Source organism: Delphinapterus leucas, chromosome 2 (genome assembly GCF_059928025.1).
Source record: "Delphinapterus leucas isolate spDelLeu-1000000601 "Yukka" chromosome 2, BTC_Dleu_Yukka2, whole genome shotgun sequence".
Classification (NCBI taxonomy): domain Eukaryota; kingdom Metazoa; phylum Chordata; class Mammalia; order Artiodactyla; family Monodontidae; genus Delphinapterus; species Delphinapterus leucas.
In genome coordinates, this window is record NC_143130.1 from 4,806,540 (window position 1) to 4,823,621 (window position 17,082).

The 17,082-nt window shown below is 38.7% G+C and overlaps 1 protein-coding gene across 1 annotated transcript in view; it reads left to right on the plus strand.

Moving 5' to 3' along the window:
* HACD1 (3-hydroxyacyl-CoA dehydratase 1) overlaps window positions 1-17,082 on the plus strand; it is a 34,812-nt gene that overhangs the window by 2,382 nt on the left and 15,348 nt on the right. The window contains 5 exon segments of the mRNA XM_022580610.2: window positions 6,861-6,978; window positions 7,166-7,184; window positions 7,261-7,349; window positions 9,936-10,057; window positions 15,030-15,208. Coding sequence (XP_022436318.1) covers window positions 6,861-6,978; window positions 7,166-7,184; window positions 7,261-7,349; window positions 9,936-10,057; window positions 15,030-15,208 — 527 coding nt within the window.

Consider the following 17,082-nt stretch of genomic DNA (forward strand, 5'->3'; position numbering starts at 1 on the left):
CAAGGGGAACGGAAATGGAATAATCCATATAATTAACCCTTTGGAAGCTTTCTAAAGGTGTTGAGATTTGAAGAAGGGATAGGATTTGCATATGTAGAGGGTAGATATTCCAAGTGAGCTTAATTCTGGAAATAGGCATGAGATGCAAGAAAGCCTCCCGATTTAATTGGAGGGTTGGGGCAGAGGGACCCTGTTGTTTATCCATCCTCTATATATACTAGTTTACATCTGCTAATGCAAAGGTTCTTTTTGTTCATTTGCTTGTTCTGTTTTTCTCTTTTAGCAGAACTTTGGAGGGTTTATTAATTTTTTTGTAATCGTCTTGAAAACAATCAAAATAATATTTAAGAAATAAAATTTTACATAAATGTAGACAAGAACTTGCCTAATTCTATAAGCTTAGCATGGCCTTTCATTTTTCCTTGTTATCGCTCACGTGAGTTACTTCCTTCAGATTTTTACTCAAACCTCCATTCTCAGGGAGGCCTTCGTGGCTATCTTCGTTCAAATAGCAAAAACCGCACACAAACACTCCTTATCCCCCTTGCCTGCTTAATTTTTCTCTATCGTACTTATTACCGTATAACTGTACAATGAATTCTACTGATTGGTCCTGTTGCTTATTGTCTGCGTCGTCCTGTAAGAGTGTCAGCTCCCTGAAGCACTCAAGAAATATTTGTTGAGTGAATGAATGCACATTAGAGGGTATTGTATTACAGTATCTGCTGTGTAGGACATTCTGTTTTCACTCAGTTTCACCAAATATTTCTACGTAGTTTTCATAATTACACTCTTTCGTGGTTACATAAGAGGGAATAGAGTTAAGGTACAGTAATGGACTAAATCATGCCTCTAATGATGTTTTACTTTAATTTGTTTCTCTTGAATTAGTTGTTTAGGGTGAATTCCTGGAGTAGAACTACAGGATGTAATTAATTAAGTAACAATGTAATTTAAAGGGTGTGAGGATTTTTATTGTACTTGCTCACAACAGATGCTTGACTAGGAAAGTGAGCGTTTTTCTCTCTCTCTCTCTCTCTCTCTTTTAATTCTTTTGCTTTGCTACAAACACTTTTGAAGCCCACATGTGTTAGTGCATTATCCTAGGTCAAGCAAGAGACAAAAGCTAAATATTTTAGGCCCTGTCCTTGTAGAAGTGCTACCTGGGGCATTTGTAGATTGCAATAAAAGACAGGATGAAGTAAGTGTTCCGCAGAGGTGTCAAGTCAGGCAGGTAGGCAGGATCAGAGAAAGCTTTGGGCGGAGGAGGGGGACCATCGCATTCCAACTGAGCGGCAGGGATGAGGAAAGAGCAGGAGTTAGGGAACAACTCATGCTGACGTGCGGTTGGGGTGACAGCAAGCGGGCCTGCAATGTAGGCTGGGAAAGGAAGATGGATGGGGAGCCTGGCTCACTGCACAGGCCTTACATGCCTCGCTAACATGTTTGGATTTTAACCTGTAAACAGTACAGGAAGGTGTTCATTGAAGGTTATGTTTTCACTCCTTTTTAGCTGGGTGACCTTAGGTAAGTTCCATAACCTCTCTGACCCTGGGTTTTCTCATCGGTCAGGGTAGCAAAGCAACTACTTTGCTAGGTTATTACAAGGAATTAAGAAATAGTGGATATGAAGTGATCGGCAGGGTGCTGGACACACAGTGGGTGTTTAGAAAGGATAATTCCTACCCCTAGTGGTGAATTTAAAAATGCACGTCATGCAGAAAGAAGCTATTTAAGATATCCTCACAGTGTACAGTCTGCATTAGCAGAGCACCAAACCCAAGGTTCAGGCACGTACATTTCTTGAAGTGTTGAGTAATAGACATATATTTTATTCCTGAGGTAGGTGGATCCATGTATGAACCTACCACAACTTGTTTATCCTTCATCTGTGGATGGACGTTTGGGTTCTTTGCAGTTTGGGGCTATGACAGATGACGTGGTGAGCATCTGTATGCAAGTCTTGTGTGGACACACGCTTTCATTGTCCTTGGGTAAATACCTATGAGTAGAATGGCTGGGTCATAGGGTAGTCACACTGCTGATTTCTTATAAAACTGCCAAACTTTTTTCAGAGTGGTTGTACAGTACATCCCCACGGGCAGTGAATGAGCTTTCCGGTTGCCACACATCTTCATCAGCACTTGGTGTGGTCAGTCGTCATAATCTTATACCTTCTAAGCAGTGTATTGTGTTCCTGTGATTTTAATTTGCATTTCCCTGGTGACTAATGACCCTGAGCATCTTTTCATGGGTTTACTTACCAGTTGTGTACCTTTTTTTGGTATAGGGTCTGTTTAAATCTTTTGCCCATTTTTTATGGGTTTGTTGTTAGATGTTCAGCTATTGAATTTTGAAAGTTCTTTATATAGTCTGGATACAAGTCCTTTATCAGATATGTGATTTGTAAATATTTTCTATCAGGTATGGCTTGCTTTTTCATTCTCTTCACAATGTCTCTCAAAGAGCAGGAGGTCCTAATCGTACCGAAGTCCAGTTTATCTCGGTTTTTTTCTTTTATGAACCTTTCAGCTTAACTCTGTTGGCATGAGAGCCTTATGTGTGATAAATTGAAACACATGTTGGCTACTAAACGAGTCTGCATGTAGTCTAGGAAAGGAAGTTTAGAGTTGTCAGTGAACACCACACAGAAGTATGGATTGTATGAACGTCAAAGATCATCTTCGGGGCTTCCCTGGTGGCGCAGTGGTTGAGAGTCCGCCTGCCGATGCCGGGGACACGGGTTCGTGCCCCGGTCCGGGAAGATCCCACATGCCGCGCAGCGGCCGGGCCCGTGAGCCGTGGCCGCTGAGCCTGCGTGTCCAGAGCCTGTGCTCCGCGACGGGAGAGGCCACAACAGTGAGAGGCCCGCGTACCGCAAAAAAAAAAAAAAAAAAAAGAAGCAATAAAATCAGAACATCATCCTTTCTCAGTAACTGCCGAGATAATGGATGTGGATAATGACCATCGGTGCTAACATCACAACGAAGAGGGACAGCCAGAAATTTTGGGCTCCCTGGGGAAGTACGCAACACAACGGAGAAATTAACCTTGAACGTGAATCTGTCTGATCAATCCTTTAGAACTAACTACGCACTCACAGGAAATATGGCGGCCAGAAGAACATAATAAATGACATGGGGGTATCCAGTTAGCAAAACCCAGACCGCGGGTAACTCTGAAGGAACCACTCAGGGTCTTCAACAGATAAATTTCACGAGAAAGAGGGGAGAAGAGATGAGTATGGATGGAAGGAGGTGAAACCTATAGATTTAAAAGTCATAAAACACATAGCAACTAATTGCAATGTATGAATCTTATTTCAATCATGATTTAAAAAAATTATAAGACAGTTAAGGACATTTGTATCTTGACTCTAAGTTTTGTGATTGAAGAAGTTATTGTTCAATTCTTCACATGGGGTAGTGGTGTTTTGGTTATGTTTATGAAAAATAAACCTTTTAGAGATACATAATTAAGCATTTATGAATCATATTATAGGATGTATGAGATTTGATTCACAATAATCAGGGAGGAAGGCTTGTGGGGAAAGAAGTGAATAGAGGTTTGGATGAAACAAGACTGTTAATAAGATGATACTGATTGAAGCAGGGCAGTGGGCAAATGGGGGTTCATCGTACCACTCATTCTCTATACCTTTGTATATGTTTGAAGTTGTAAAAAAAATTTTAAAGCGGTGTTGAAATTAAGAAAAAAAAGTATAGGTGTAGATAACCAAGTTCTTCAAAAAGCAGGTGGTCTCCAAGAAATCTGAGGAGAAAAAGAAGCACCAGGAGGCAGCTAGAAGAAAGAGCTCCACCTTCAGTAAGATTTTTCAGGGTAATTGTAGCCATAGTGGCATGAGAAGAAGGCATTTAGTGAGTGTTAGAAGGTGTTTAGGAAGTTATGCCACATCTCTTTCATTGCTGCAGTGTTCTGTCTCCACTTAGTAACTTAAGATTTCCTTGAGGCCAGAACTATGTCCTGTTTATCCCTAATTCCCCAGCACCTAGCACAGTACCTGTCCTGTATTGATCCTGAAGATGAATGAATGAATAAATGAATTAAGCAAGTGAGAAACCTTCTACATGCGGAACACATGTTTATATTTTCCAAAGAGAGTGTTTTGTCAAGGACTGAAAGTGTCTATTTGGGTTCATATTTAGGCAATCATTAGCTCTAGCGTATTTAAAAAAAAACCTGTCCAAAAAAGAATTCCTAATTGTAGACACTCCTGTTGCTTTGGGAAATTTTTAAAATTACAGTTACTAAACTGACGGATATAGGAAGCCCAACGTTAGCTGAATGTAGGGCCCTCAAGAGAGATTTTGAGTCTCACCCTTTGTGATTGGGGGGGGCACTTAGGAAGTGAGCACGGGTTAGTTCAGATGAGTTCCTGGCCATATTTACCAAAAAACAGATGAGAGGTTAGTATAGATAGTTCCATGGTCCTTTCTAACCCCAGAGTGTGTTAATTTCTTTTATTTCCAACAGGTGAGTGGGGATAGTATTGTTATACTGTACTAGTTGGTACAATACTGCCACCTATGGGACAACAGTAAAATTTGTTATACTGTTAAAATGCATGGATTTTTATATCATGCCTTTAAAAATGTAGAAAACTTGCCATCTAAATTAATCTTTTGATGAATTCTTTGGTAGGTTAACAGTTACCTCTTAAGTCGGTCTTTGGTAAAAATCTGATTTGGATTTGTCTAAAAGAAAAGACAAGTATATGGGAAAATGTGAATGAAAACATTAAGCTTTTTGTTTTCTTGTTAGAAGTAGTGTAAGGACTTGGAATTGAGGATAATGAAATCAGAATATTTTAAACCTGGAAGGTACCTAAAACATTATCCAGATTAGCACACTCAGATTAGCCCAGCACAGGGTTGAGTGTTGGCTCTAATGCGGGATGGAACTGTGAGGTGAATCCAGTAAAAGCCATGGTGCAGTAGAAAAGGAAGAGCAGTCAGGGTTAGGAGACCTCCACCATTAACTTACTCTGAGCCTTAGGGTAAGTCGCAAGATATCTCTGCATGGTGATTGTTTCGTATAAAAGAGTGGCTTTCAAACTTTCTTGATAGCGTACTACTATCAGTTAAAATATTTGAGCATAACATTCTGTATAACTTTAAAAATTACTTATAATTTAAATACATGAATTATTATGATTAGCTAATATCCCAAGGCACAGTATATGCTAAGAGCCAGACCAGTACAGCAGAGTAGTTCAAGAGCATAGACTGTGAGATGAGTGGTGAGTTGAGGTCCCAGCTGACTGGCTATAGGGCCCTTTCTGCCTATTTCCACAGCAGTGAAATGGGATAGTAGTAGTTGCTACCTCATGGGGTTATTGTGAGGATGAAATATTAATATATTAAATATGCATATAAGACAGTGTCTGGAACATTGAAAGCACTCTGAAAGTGTACTTATTATCATTGTTGTTATTATCCTTAATACTTGTACATTTCAAAGGTCTTTGTGGTAGTTTCCGGCACTTGCCTGATTCCTTGTCATATCTCACTAAAGGTCATTGTTTTTAACCTCATTGTGCGCTGAGCAGAAGAGATTCCCGGGGCTGAAGTGCCTCTCTGCCATTTTCTTGCTGTTTGATTGAGTCTGCATTTTCACCCCACTCAGTCCGTCGTTTCTTTGCAGGCACCTTTAAGCCATTTGTCTATTTTATTGAGTTCTCTTTAATTAAAAAGTTAAAACTGTATAAAATTATTATAAATTTTATAGTTCATAAATCCATTTAACTAGACACTTTGGAGACCACTGTTTTCAAAAGCCTGGGTTAGCTATTCATTTCCATGGGTGTATTATTAAGGATTTTTAAAAGTTACAGGTGACGCAACTTTTTTAAACTTCAAAGTGCTTTTGTAATTGCAAAGGAAAATGGAAAAAAACATTACCTCTCATCAGTGACTCTTGGAGATTGAGTACCCGGGTGACAAAGCCGGTCTCCACAGGTGTAGCTTGTGTTTTTAAGTGCCATTAATTCACAGCAACTATATTTAATGTACAAGTGTAAGTTAAAAGGGGGGAGGGGACATATGTATTTTTTCTTTTTCGAAAACAAACTTTTTTTCAATTGAAGTATAGTTGATTCAGGTGTGCAACATAGAGATTCAGTATTTTTGTAGAATATACTCTATTTGAAGTTATTAGGAAACAATGGCTATGTTTCCCTGTGCTGTACAATACATCCTAGTTGCTTATTGATTTTATACATACTAGTTTGTATCTCTTAACCCCCTACTCCTGTCTTGCCCCTACCCCTGCTCTCTCCCCCTTGGTAACCACTAGTTTTAAAACACACTGTTTAAAAGCAGGCTTATGTCTGACCTTCTATATGTGTCCCTTCTGTGGCACCACAATTGTTTTTATTTAGAGAAAATGATAAAAATGTTAATTAATGATTCTCATTCAAGATTTTTACGTATAATTACATATAAATATATACTATATATTTGTATAAAATACATATTTATACACACACAGCTTTTTACCTCAAATTTTTATATAATTATTAAATGCTTTATAATAACTTCATTTTTGGTACAGAAACCTATTCCTTCAGTCCGTCAGTTTATCTGCTGAGACCAAAAATACAATGCACAGTGTTTGATATTTGTATGTAGTTGATCTCGAGTATGTTCTCTTTATTCCCTTGAAGAGTCAATGTAAAAACGATGTTTGTCATTTCTTCCTATGGGTTTTTAAAATAGAATAATGAACTGAGAGCATAATAGCACATACATGTTATTACTGTATAAATTATGACATTTCCTTACAGGATTCAGTGGAATTCGTTGTGATAGAATTTTATAAAATGCTTTTACTTTCTCTAGGTGGCTGGTACTAGCTATTGCCATGGTACGTTTTTATATGGAAAAAGGAACACACAAAGGTTTATATAGAAGTATTCAGAAGACACTTAAATTTTTCCAGACATTTGCCTTGCTTGAGGTAAGTTTTCAACGTCGCTGTTTATCTATCACTGCCATATTTATTTGAAAATATATCAGTTGAGCAAAATTAGTCTTATTTTGCTGATTATTTACTCCCTACAGATGCATTTAAAACCAACGATGACAGGAATTTATTTTATGTTGTATGTTATTGACATGTGATTTTTTTGTGTGTTTGCTTACAGATAGTCCACTGTTTAATTGGTGAGTTTTTGATTTAATTTTTATGTTTGGCATAGATTGCATTTCGGGCAGTGGTTGACTTGTTTTTTTCTTTAAGGAATTGTGCCTACTTCTGTGCTTGTGGCTGGGGTCCAAGTGAGTTCAAGAATCTTTATGGTGTGGCTCGTTACTCACAGTATAAAACCAGTAAGTGACACAACACTTCGTCTACTTGAGCCTGCAGGAAAGCTTTCTTATTAACAGGCATCCAAAGTATTAACTGTATTTCAGGAAGCAGAACCCTTGGCCAAAGAAAGGTTGGGTTTGGATGTAAGTGTGATTGTACATTGACTTAGTGTATTCGTAGAATGGCTTTGAAACACCAGCAAAACCAAAAATTGGCATTTTTATAGCCATATAAATTGGGGTTTTCCAATTTAAAAAAATTTTTTATTTTAGGCTGTGTTGGGTCTTCGTTGCTGCGCGCGGGCTTTCTCTAGTTGCAGCAAGTGGGGGCTACTCTTTGTTGCAGTGCACGGGCTTCTTATTGCGGTGGCTTCTCTTGTTACGGAGCACAGGCTCTAGAAGCGCAGGCTTCAGTAGTTGTGGCGCATGGGCTCAGTAGTTGTGGCTCACAGGCTCTAGAGCGCCGGCTCAGTAGTTGTGGTGCGTGGGCTTAGTTGCTTCGTGGCATGTGGAATCTTCCCAGACCAGGGCTGCAACCCATGTCCCCTGCATTGGCAGGCGATTCTTAACCACTGCACCAGCAGGGAAGTCCCTATCCACTCTTTTTTTTTTAAGATTCTTTTCCCATATAGGCCATTACAGAGTATTGGGTAGAGTTCCCTGTGCTATACAGTAGATCCTTATTAGTTATCTATTTTATATATAGTGGTATGTATGTGTCCATCCCAGTCTTCCAATTTATCCCTTCCGCCTCTTTTTTATACTGCAGAAAATCTCTTCCTTGATTTTACTATTTAACCTTCTCCAACAGTGGTATCCCATGGGCATCTTTCCACCCATCTTTAATTAATTCAACCAGCGTGTATTGAGTGCATTCTATACCCCTGGCACTGTGCTTACTTCGGGATTTACAGAAATGAATAAGTCAGTCTCAGCTGTCAGGGGTACTGACCATCGGGGAGTAGGGGGCAGCCCTACAGATGTTGAGTCATTCAACAAGTATGAATTACGCGCCTATTCTGTTCCTGACGCTGTGCCGGGAATCTGGCTATTTATAATACACGTATGGTTCCCGCCTCATGGAGCCTGGAATTGGGAGAGATGGTACACAAGTTTTTGCAGAAATAATTGTTTGATTTTACTAGTGTTAGAGTGCTTTGAAACAAGAGGCCAGTGTGGATTGCAGTAACCAGCAGACTTGGCCTGACTTAAGGAGTGAAGGAAGGCTTCCCCGAGGAAGGAGTGTATCAGCTGAGTGCTGTAGATATACAAGCGTTTGGCAGACAAATCCTGATAGAAATTGGCAAGTGTTATAATACAGATATGAACACAGTACTGTGAGAACAAGGAAGGGGAGCACGTAACTGCTCAGGGTGAGAGGAGGGGTTTGGGACAAGTTTTCCAGAGGCCGTGGTGGTTAGCTGGATCTTAAAGGTGAGAAAGGGTTTTCCATGGGAAGTATTGATAAAGGGAGGAGCATTCAGGGACTCCCCTGGTGGCACAGTGGTTAAGAATCCGCCTGCCAATGCAGGGGACACGGGTTCGAGCCCTGGTCTGGGAAGATGCCGCGGAGCAACTAAGCCCGTGCGCCACAACTACTGAGCCTGCGCTCTGGAGCCCGTGGGCCACAACTACTGAGCCCGTGGACCACAACTACTGAGCCTGCGCTCTGGAGCCTGTGGGCCACAACTACTGAAGCCTGTGCACCTAGAGCCCGTGCTCTGCAACAAGAGAGGCCACCACGATGAGAAGCCCACGCACCGCAACGAAGACCCAACGCAGCCAAAAATAAATAAATAAATTTATAAAAAATGAAAAGGGAGGAGCATCCTATTGATAATTAGAGGGAATGGCACGTGTTAAGACACATTCAGAGCATTTTCTGGAAATAATACAAAGTTTTGTGTCCCCAGAGAGAGCTGGGGGTGGGGTTGAGTCGTTGCACAAGAAGTCGAGATTTCTGAGCTCCAGCTGTAAAGATCCTTGAACATCATGCTCAGGTGGGAGGGTTTTACCTTTCCTCCTGTTAAGCAGTGGGGAAGCCATGAAGCTTTTAAATCCCGGGACTAGCACCTTCCAATTTTGTTTCTGTTGGTTTGCTTCTGTGTTTTGCTTTTAAGAGAAAACGTCCACCTCTGAAGTGGACACTGCATAGGGGGCTGTGACAGCATTCTGCATGAGAGGTGATCAGGTCCTAAATTGACACCGTGGTAGCAGGGCTGCAGTGAGTGGGCAGATTCGGGAGTTAGTGCTGCAGTAGGATGGGTGTGATTTGATGACCAACAGAAAGTCCGAGGGTCAGATTGTTCCCATACTGGTTTTGAGGGGCTGATGTTGTCCTGGGATGGTGGAGTTATTGGCTGGAGTGAAGGGTGAGACAGAGAACCCAATAGAAATTTGACCATTCCTGTGCTTAGAGCACATTTAAATCGCGTGTTTGTAAAGACTTATTAATGGTGACTGCATTGCGTTTTCTGTATTGCATCTGTCTAACCCTAGCTCTCCGTTATAATAAAAGGCACGTACTAAATAATAAACAGAAAATATCTTCGTGGAGAAAGAAGTTCAAGGTTAAACAACGCTGTGGCTTTCTCTGTAATTCTGCAGATCCAGAATGAGGAGAGTGTGGTGCTTTTTCTGGTCGCGTGGACGGTGACAGAGATCACTCGCTATTCCTTCTACACATTCAGTCTTCTCGACCACTTGCCATACTTCGTTAAATGGGCCAGGTGGCGACGATGTCTTGCAGTTTAGTTGCTCTCGGTCCTGCGCATGCGTGTTTTGTGTGCTGAGCTAACACAGAATTAAAATGTGTGTCTTAGCCCTGTGTTGCCAGGAGGCTGCTGCTTTTGAAATCAGCAGTGTTATAACTTGCATTCTAAAGGCTTAATTTAATGACCGGGCAACAATCATATTAACATATATCTTGAGTGAAAGCAATGCCAGACAAACTACGTTAGTGTCCTTAGCCTCTGAATCGGTCATTCATTTTTCCTTGAAAGCAAGATATACATCTTTGGAATTACATTAAATCAACTCTTGGCCAAAAATATGGCATTTTGTTTGATTGACTTAAATTTTTTTTTTGACAACTCACAAAGTTTTTATTCTACAAAACAAAGTTAGGAAAATAAGCTAAAACACTAAAAATAAACTTTTAAAATAGGCAAGCTTTAGTAACAAGATGCATATTAAAGAAATTATTTGAAACTTCCAGTGCATAGAAATTATTTTAACACGACAGACTTTCATTGAATTAAATACATACTGTTCTTGTAATTGCTAAAAGTGGCCCTTACATCAATCAGTTATTGATTTAAATTACTTTAATATTCCACCTAGTATCCACAAGTTTTAGTATCTTATATATACAATGTCAACTTTTTTGTGTGTGTATAAAGTAGCAGAGACAGACATTTTAAAAAGTCACCCTTAGAGACTTCCCTGGCGGTCCAGTGGTTAAGACTCCTTGCTTCCATTGCAGGGGGCACGGGTTTGATCCCCAGTCAGGGAACTTGGGGAACTAAGATCCTACATGCTGCATGGCACGGCCAGAACAAAAACAAACAAACAAACAAAAAAGTCACCCTTATTTGAAATTGTATTGTTTGTTATGAGGACAAAATTTATATTTCAAGGGTTCTAAACATAGCCCTCCCAAAGCAACAGTTTTTAAAGCAGAAGATGTTCCGTCCTTTTTAAAGTATGCGTTCTTTGAGCAGCTGGTATTTTACAAAGTTATTATAAAAACAACTTATTATTTGTGCCCTTTGGAGAACAAATCACAAACCAGCATAGATTTGTTCATTTCATTCTCCATGTTGCACTTAGAGTTGAAATAACAATAATAACAATAACATATGCTTGTACCTACTGCATACCTGAGATGCAGGTGTGAGTGCAACAAAATCTCTGTCCTCTCAAGATGGAAGGGACAGAAAATACAACAACTAACAGGTGTGAGAAATGCCAGGTGGTAAGAAATGCAGGGGAGCAGTTGGGTTAAGAAACGTCTATCCCATATATGTCTATGTAGATAGGTAAATTAGATAGATAGATACGGTAGATAGATAAGGTAGGGAGATAGATAGATAGATATGTATCCCACATAGGTAGAATACAAGAATTTGACAGTATTTTCATTCGTTAAAATTTTTATTAAGCTACAAAAGTAATATGCTTTCACTGTGAAAAACTCTCAAATAGTTTTAGTATATAGAATAAACATGGAAAGTTCCTGTTTGTACTCCTACGTGAGCCCCACTCACTTTCCTTGGAGAGAGAAAGTTGGGAGTTTACCATCAGACTTTTTCTTAATAACAGCAATGTGAACACACAGATGTGAGTTTTTAAAAACATAAATAGGGGCTTCCCTGGTGGCGCAGTGGTTGAGAATCTGCCTGCTAATGCAGGGGACATGGGTTCGAGCCCTAGTCTGGGAGGATCCCACATGCCGCGGAGCAACTAGGCCCGTGAGCCACAACTACTGAGCCTGCGCGTCTGAAGCCTGTGCTCCGCAACGAGAGGTCATGATAGTGAGAGGCCCGCGCACCGCGATGAAGAGTGGCCCCCGCTTGCCACAACTAGAGAAAGCCCTCGCACAGAAACAAAGACCCAACAACAGCAAAAATAAATTAATTAATAAACTCCTACCCCCAACATCTTCTTTAAAAAAAAACCAACAAAACATAAATAGGATACAATACTTGATTTTTGTTTATATATTGGAGATCTTTTTTTAAGTCAGTACAGATCCATTTAGATCTAGTTCTCTAACTCTTAATGCTGCATAATATTCCATAGTATGACTGACTCAGTTCTATATTGCTAGAATTTAGATTATTCCCGGTTTTCTGATGCTATAAATACGCTTTGTGATATTAAAAACAATGTAATATCCATATTTCCATTATTTTTTAAAACTCTGATATTTGTATTAATCCATAGCTAGCTTATAAAGGTAATTCATAACTAGTGTCAGACTTGTTTTTGCTCCCCTTATACAAAAGGCCTAACATTTTTTATTAATTACTCCTTTTTTAATAACTCATATTATACATGTTCAAATATAATAAATTAGTATATATAAATAACCTAAAAGAATAAAAACCTTTTAAATTGTCTATATTCCCCCTACAAAGGATTATCACTCTTAATTATACTATATACCCTTTCAAACGTTTTTATATTCTCTAGCTCTTTTTTAGATATTTGTGGCTTACCGATTTGAATATGACAAAATACTTCAAAATTATAGTTGGAGCTTAAACGTTTCGTCTGTCATAAGAAGGTTGCACTACCATTTATAAGCGTTTGGCAAAATTGGCAGTTTGGAATGTAGCTGGATTCTAATCCCAGAATGCATCTCATGCCATTTTGAATGACCTCCGTCTTTCAGACTTCTAGCACCTTTGAAAATACTAATTCATAATATAGTCTCTTTTTATTTGCTGTATTTATAAAATTTGTTTGCGGGAGATAATGGTCTCTAATGCTTTGCCCGCCTTTTAGAATGCATTTGCATGTTTTGAATTTCTGGAAAAGTTCCAAACTCTACCATTGCATGTTTAAATTTGCTGTTAGAAATCCTTTGTCAATTGCCTTAATGTTAAACAGGTTACTATAAAATCTTTCAACTTTGAAATGCACATGTTAACATAACACATCACGTCAGTTAAGCATAATCGTGAATAATTATGTTTCATGTCAAAAATCTTAAAGATCCCAACCAGCTGTATATTTGCCAACCCCATTAAATAACCTAAAATAACATTTATATTTATGTTCCAGTGTTGAAGCTATTCTCAAGTAAAGCTTAAAAATGGCTTCTTATTTATAGAGTTGCCCTGCTGTGATGGTTTGAATATACTTTGATTCTATTTATCTGTCAGACATGTTCCTAGAAAAACCCACTGAATAGATAAATGCATAATGTTATGTTTTCATACTGATTTCCATTTTAATTTCAAAAATGCAGTCCCTTCAGAAAATTTTTGATGACAATTGGGAATCTGTAAGGAAACATCATGTCTCTTTCTTAATAAGTAGTTAAATCTGTCATGCTGCCATCAGAACTTAGAGAGTTGGTGACATAGAGCCTTTTCAAAGTGCAAGTAAAGTCAAATAAATTGTGTAATTTTTTCCCATTTCATTAAAAATAATCACGTCTTTAAGGCTTTAACCTCGTTTATACTTAGTGTGATATTTTTTCAGTTAAAGAACAATCTTGGGCTTCCCTGGTGGCGCAGTGGTTGGGAGTCCGCCTGCTGATTCAGGGGACACGGGTTCGTGCCCCGGTCCGGGAAGATCCCACATGCCACGGAGCGGCTGGGCCCATGAGCCATGGCCGCTGAGCCTGCGCGTCCGGAGCCTGTGCTCCACAACGGGAGAGGCCACAACAGTGAGAGGCCCACGTACCGCAAAAAAAAAAAAATAAATAAATAAACAAATAAAATAAAGAACAATCTTACCCCCCCCAAAATTATCTGAGAGTCACATAAAGTTAAAAAAAAATTTAAGAGGTTTGAATGTCCTTAAGAAGGGAATATAAAATGCTCAGTTATGTACTTTTAAATTGAGGTAGAAAATCGAGGTTGGAAAAAATTGATTTAAATGATACACACATAACTACCCCAGGCTGGTGAGGAAACAGGTGGCATGCACAAGGCAAGGAGGGGACACAGAGGGACAGTGGAAGGATCATTTTCTTTCTTTACCAGTTCATCTATTCTGGCAAATAATTCTGCCCCCCTCTGTCCCCTCTTGTCCTTGCACATCCTTGGCACATAGGAATAAGGAAACTCTTAAGAAATGTCATTACCTTGGGCGCTTGAGGCTGTCCTGCGGGTCCACTAGTGGACACTTGTGCAGTGTTCCTCTAGCTGAAGGCGGAAGTGATGCTGGGCCCGCTCTGTGTTGGAGGATGCTCCGCAATCCAAATGAACGAACTGTGACTTGGATTTTGACTAGAGCTCTCTCAGCTCTCTTTTAAGCAAGCTGACTATTCCTTTAATGTGCAAATTCAGGAAACGGCCTGTCTTCCTTGTTTTGTCATGAAAACAGTTTTAGGCAGTATGTTTGTTAGTAGCTACTGATGCTTCAGGTGGTTTTACCAGTTTTCTAAAATAGTCATTCTTTTAATTAGTAACCACAAAGCGTTTTCCAAATGTCTCCAAACAACGACTGTGGCAATTTCAAGATTTAGATATAAAATTAGGATCATAACTGGTCTTTTTTAAAAACACAGCATTTGATCAACAAATGACTAGCTGCAGGGGAAAAAAAAATCAGTATGATTCCAGGTGTCAAAGCAGTTACTTTTACAATGCTTCCATTTACTTTACAATACACTATAATAGTTAAAATACTTGTACACTTTATTATACTTAAAAAACTGCATCAGTCAGTCACTGACTTTAAAATGTATTGTTATTTCAGTCCTGTAAAGTAAGTTGACTTCTTACTTTATTAAGATCTTGCCACTTAAAATGGAAACTACTATAAGAAAAAAAAAAAAAGATGATAATTAAATTAATAACCAAATGATTAAAGTGAAAACAAATTAACCTTGTTACGTGAGGTTAATATAAGTATGTATAGAAAGGAGAATTTTTAAGCTTAAATAAAGTAGTAGCAAAAAAATCATCATATAAAATCCAATCATTATTCTAGAAAATAATTGTCAGGTTTTTCTTTCTCCAGATACAATTTTTTTATCATCTTATATCCTGTTGGAGTTGCTGGTGAACTTCTTACAATATACGCTGCATTACCATATGTGAAGAAAACAGGAATGTTCTCAATAAGACTTCCCAATAAATACAATGTCTCTTTTGACTACTATTATTTTCTTCTTATAACCATGGCCTCGTATATACCATGTAAGTATGTCTCTATTAGTAGTATACTTTGATTTAGCATATGCTGTGAAAGTTTTTCAAAAGATGTCATAAGATGCCAGATTAATAAACAAGGAAAATTAATGTCTTAAAAATGCATCAAAACCTCCGTTCAGTGCCACATGTATTCATAATGTGAAATAACTGAAGGGTGAGTTGTGAGAAAAAAAGGTAAGTAAATTAACACACAAATGATTGCCTTCTCAAAATCACTTAAAAATAAGCTTAGTATGATTTATGTTTTTAAAGAAAAGATAAAGCCTGCAGTGAACTCTTTGAAAGCATTTAGAATTATGTATCTGAACATGAACATTTTATCCAAGAAAATCTGAGGTCATTTCTATTCATTAAGCACATACTTGGAAAGATCATCCAGGAGTACTTGTTAGTCTTCTGTGTGTTGCCCTGTGTACTAGAAAATAATAAAAAAGCTGCTTTTCTTAAAATATTTTGAATAACTCAGTCCACTAATTTCTCCTCACCTTTCAATAGGTGCAGTGCATTGGTGAGACTCTATTCATTTCATTTAAATACAAAGTGGTATATTTTTAGGTCAGATTTTGATAATCACTAGCAGGAAATATGAAGATAAAGCAAAGCTGTTGTTTGCCCTCCTCAATAAAGTTAGAGACTCTGGGGTCAGTGCGGGGGGAAAGAGAAATGAGAAATGTTTATAGAATCTAAAATCGACATTGACGCAATATGAAATATTTCATCTAAAGAGGATGAACATAAAATTTGGCCACTTCCTTGGGACCTCCAACTTTTAAGTTTTTCCAAAATCAAAATTGCCTTGATGGTCATATAGTGATTTTATTCCCCTCATCTTCTCCCATCTCAGCCTGACTCTCCTCCGATTATCCACCAGGGCCAGTTCAGGAGGGCTCGGGGGTGGTGTGCCTATGACACTTGTTTCTTCCCCTGCTTTGCGCAACATCTAGTGAATGTTGGAGGTCTGGAGCAGAGCCAGACCTGTCCTATCATAGTTACAGGTTCAGGTCTTGGGTTGCCTTTTTTTCCTCACAGCCACTGAGGCATCTCTGTGGAAACCCAGGGCCCAAGAGATCATGGTTTGAAACCATCAAACCAGTAACTTGTGACTGTGCATTTTCAGGTGTCCTGTGAAGACCAGCCTTTGCCAGTAGTTGCTTCTCAGTTTAGGAGGCTGTCAGTTACCTGAGAGCCCCACCTGCTGGAGGATCAGCCAGCCAGGGGGGTGTTTTCCACCTGATTATTAGTATTAGTAGTAATAGCAACTAATTATACTTTGCTTATTAAATCCTTTGCTAATTACAAGTATAAAAGTACATTTTGAGCACTTAGTGCTCAAAAGAAGTCCTTTTAGTTCCCATTTATCAGTGGGGCCATTAGAGGTTAGAGAGGTTAAGAGAATTGCTTTAAAAATCGCTCAGCTAGTGAATAAGATCAAGGTTTGAACTCAAGCCCATACTTCTACTAAACTACTCAAGATGTTATAGAAGTATTTGCAAAAGTCGGTCAGTTAGCTTTAAGTCTATATGGCCTGAATATATTTAGGCCCTTTGGTATAATATGATGGTTACATTAATGAAGGTTGAATACCTAAATAAAAAAATAAAATCTTTTATGCATGTTGGCTCCATTTGAGCTAAGTTCAAGAAGTAGTTACCCACAGTTGCCTAAGCAAAATATTCAAAGCTTGTTTTGTCATTAGGTTCATTAGTTTTGGCTATTCTGTTCATCGTTTTCAGAGATATTTGTATACTTGTATTGTTTGTAGCTGATGTTAATTTGTTCATGCACCAACATTTACCCTATGATTTAAAGTACTGGTTCAAATTGGCTCAAAATAATTCTCCAAATTTGACAGGGTGGAT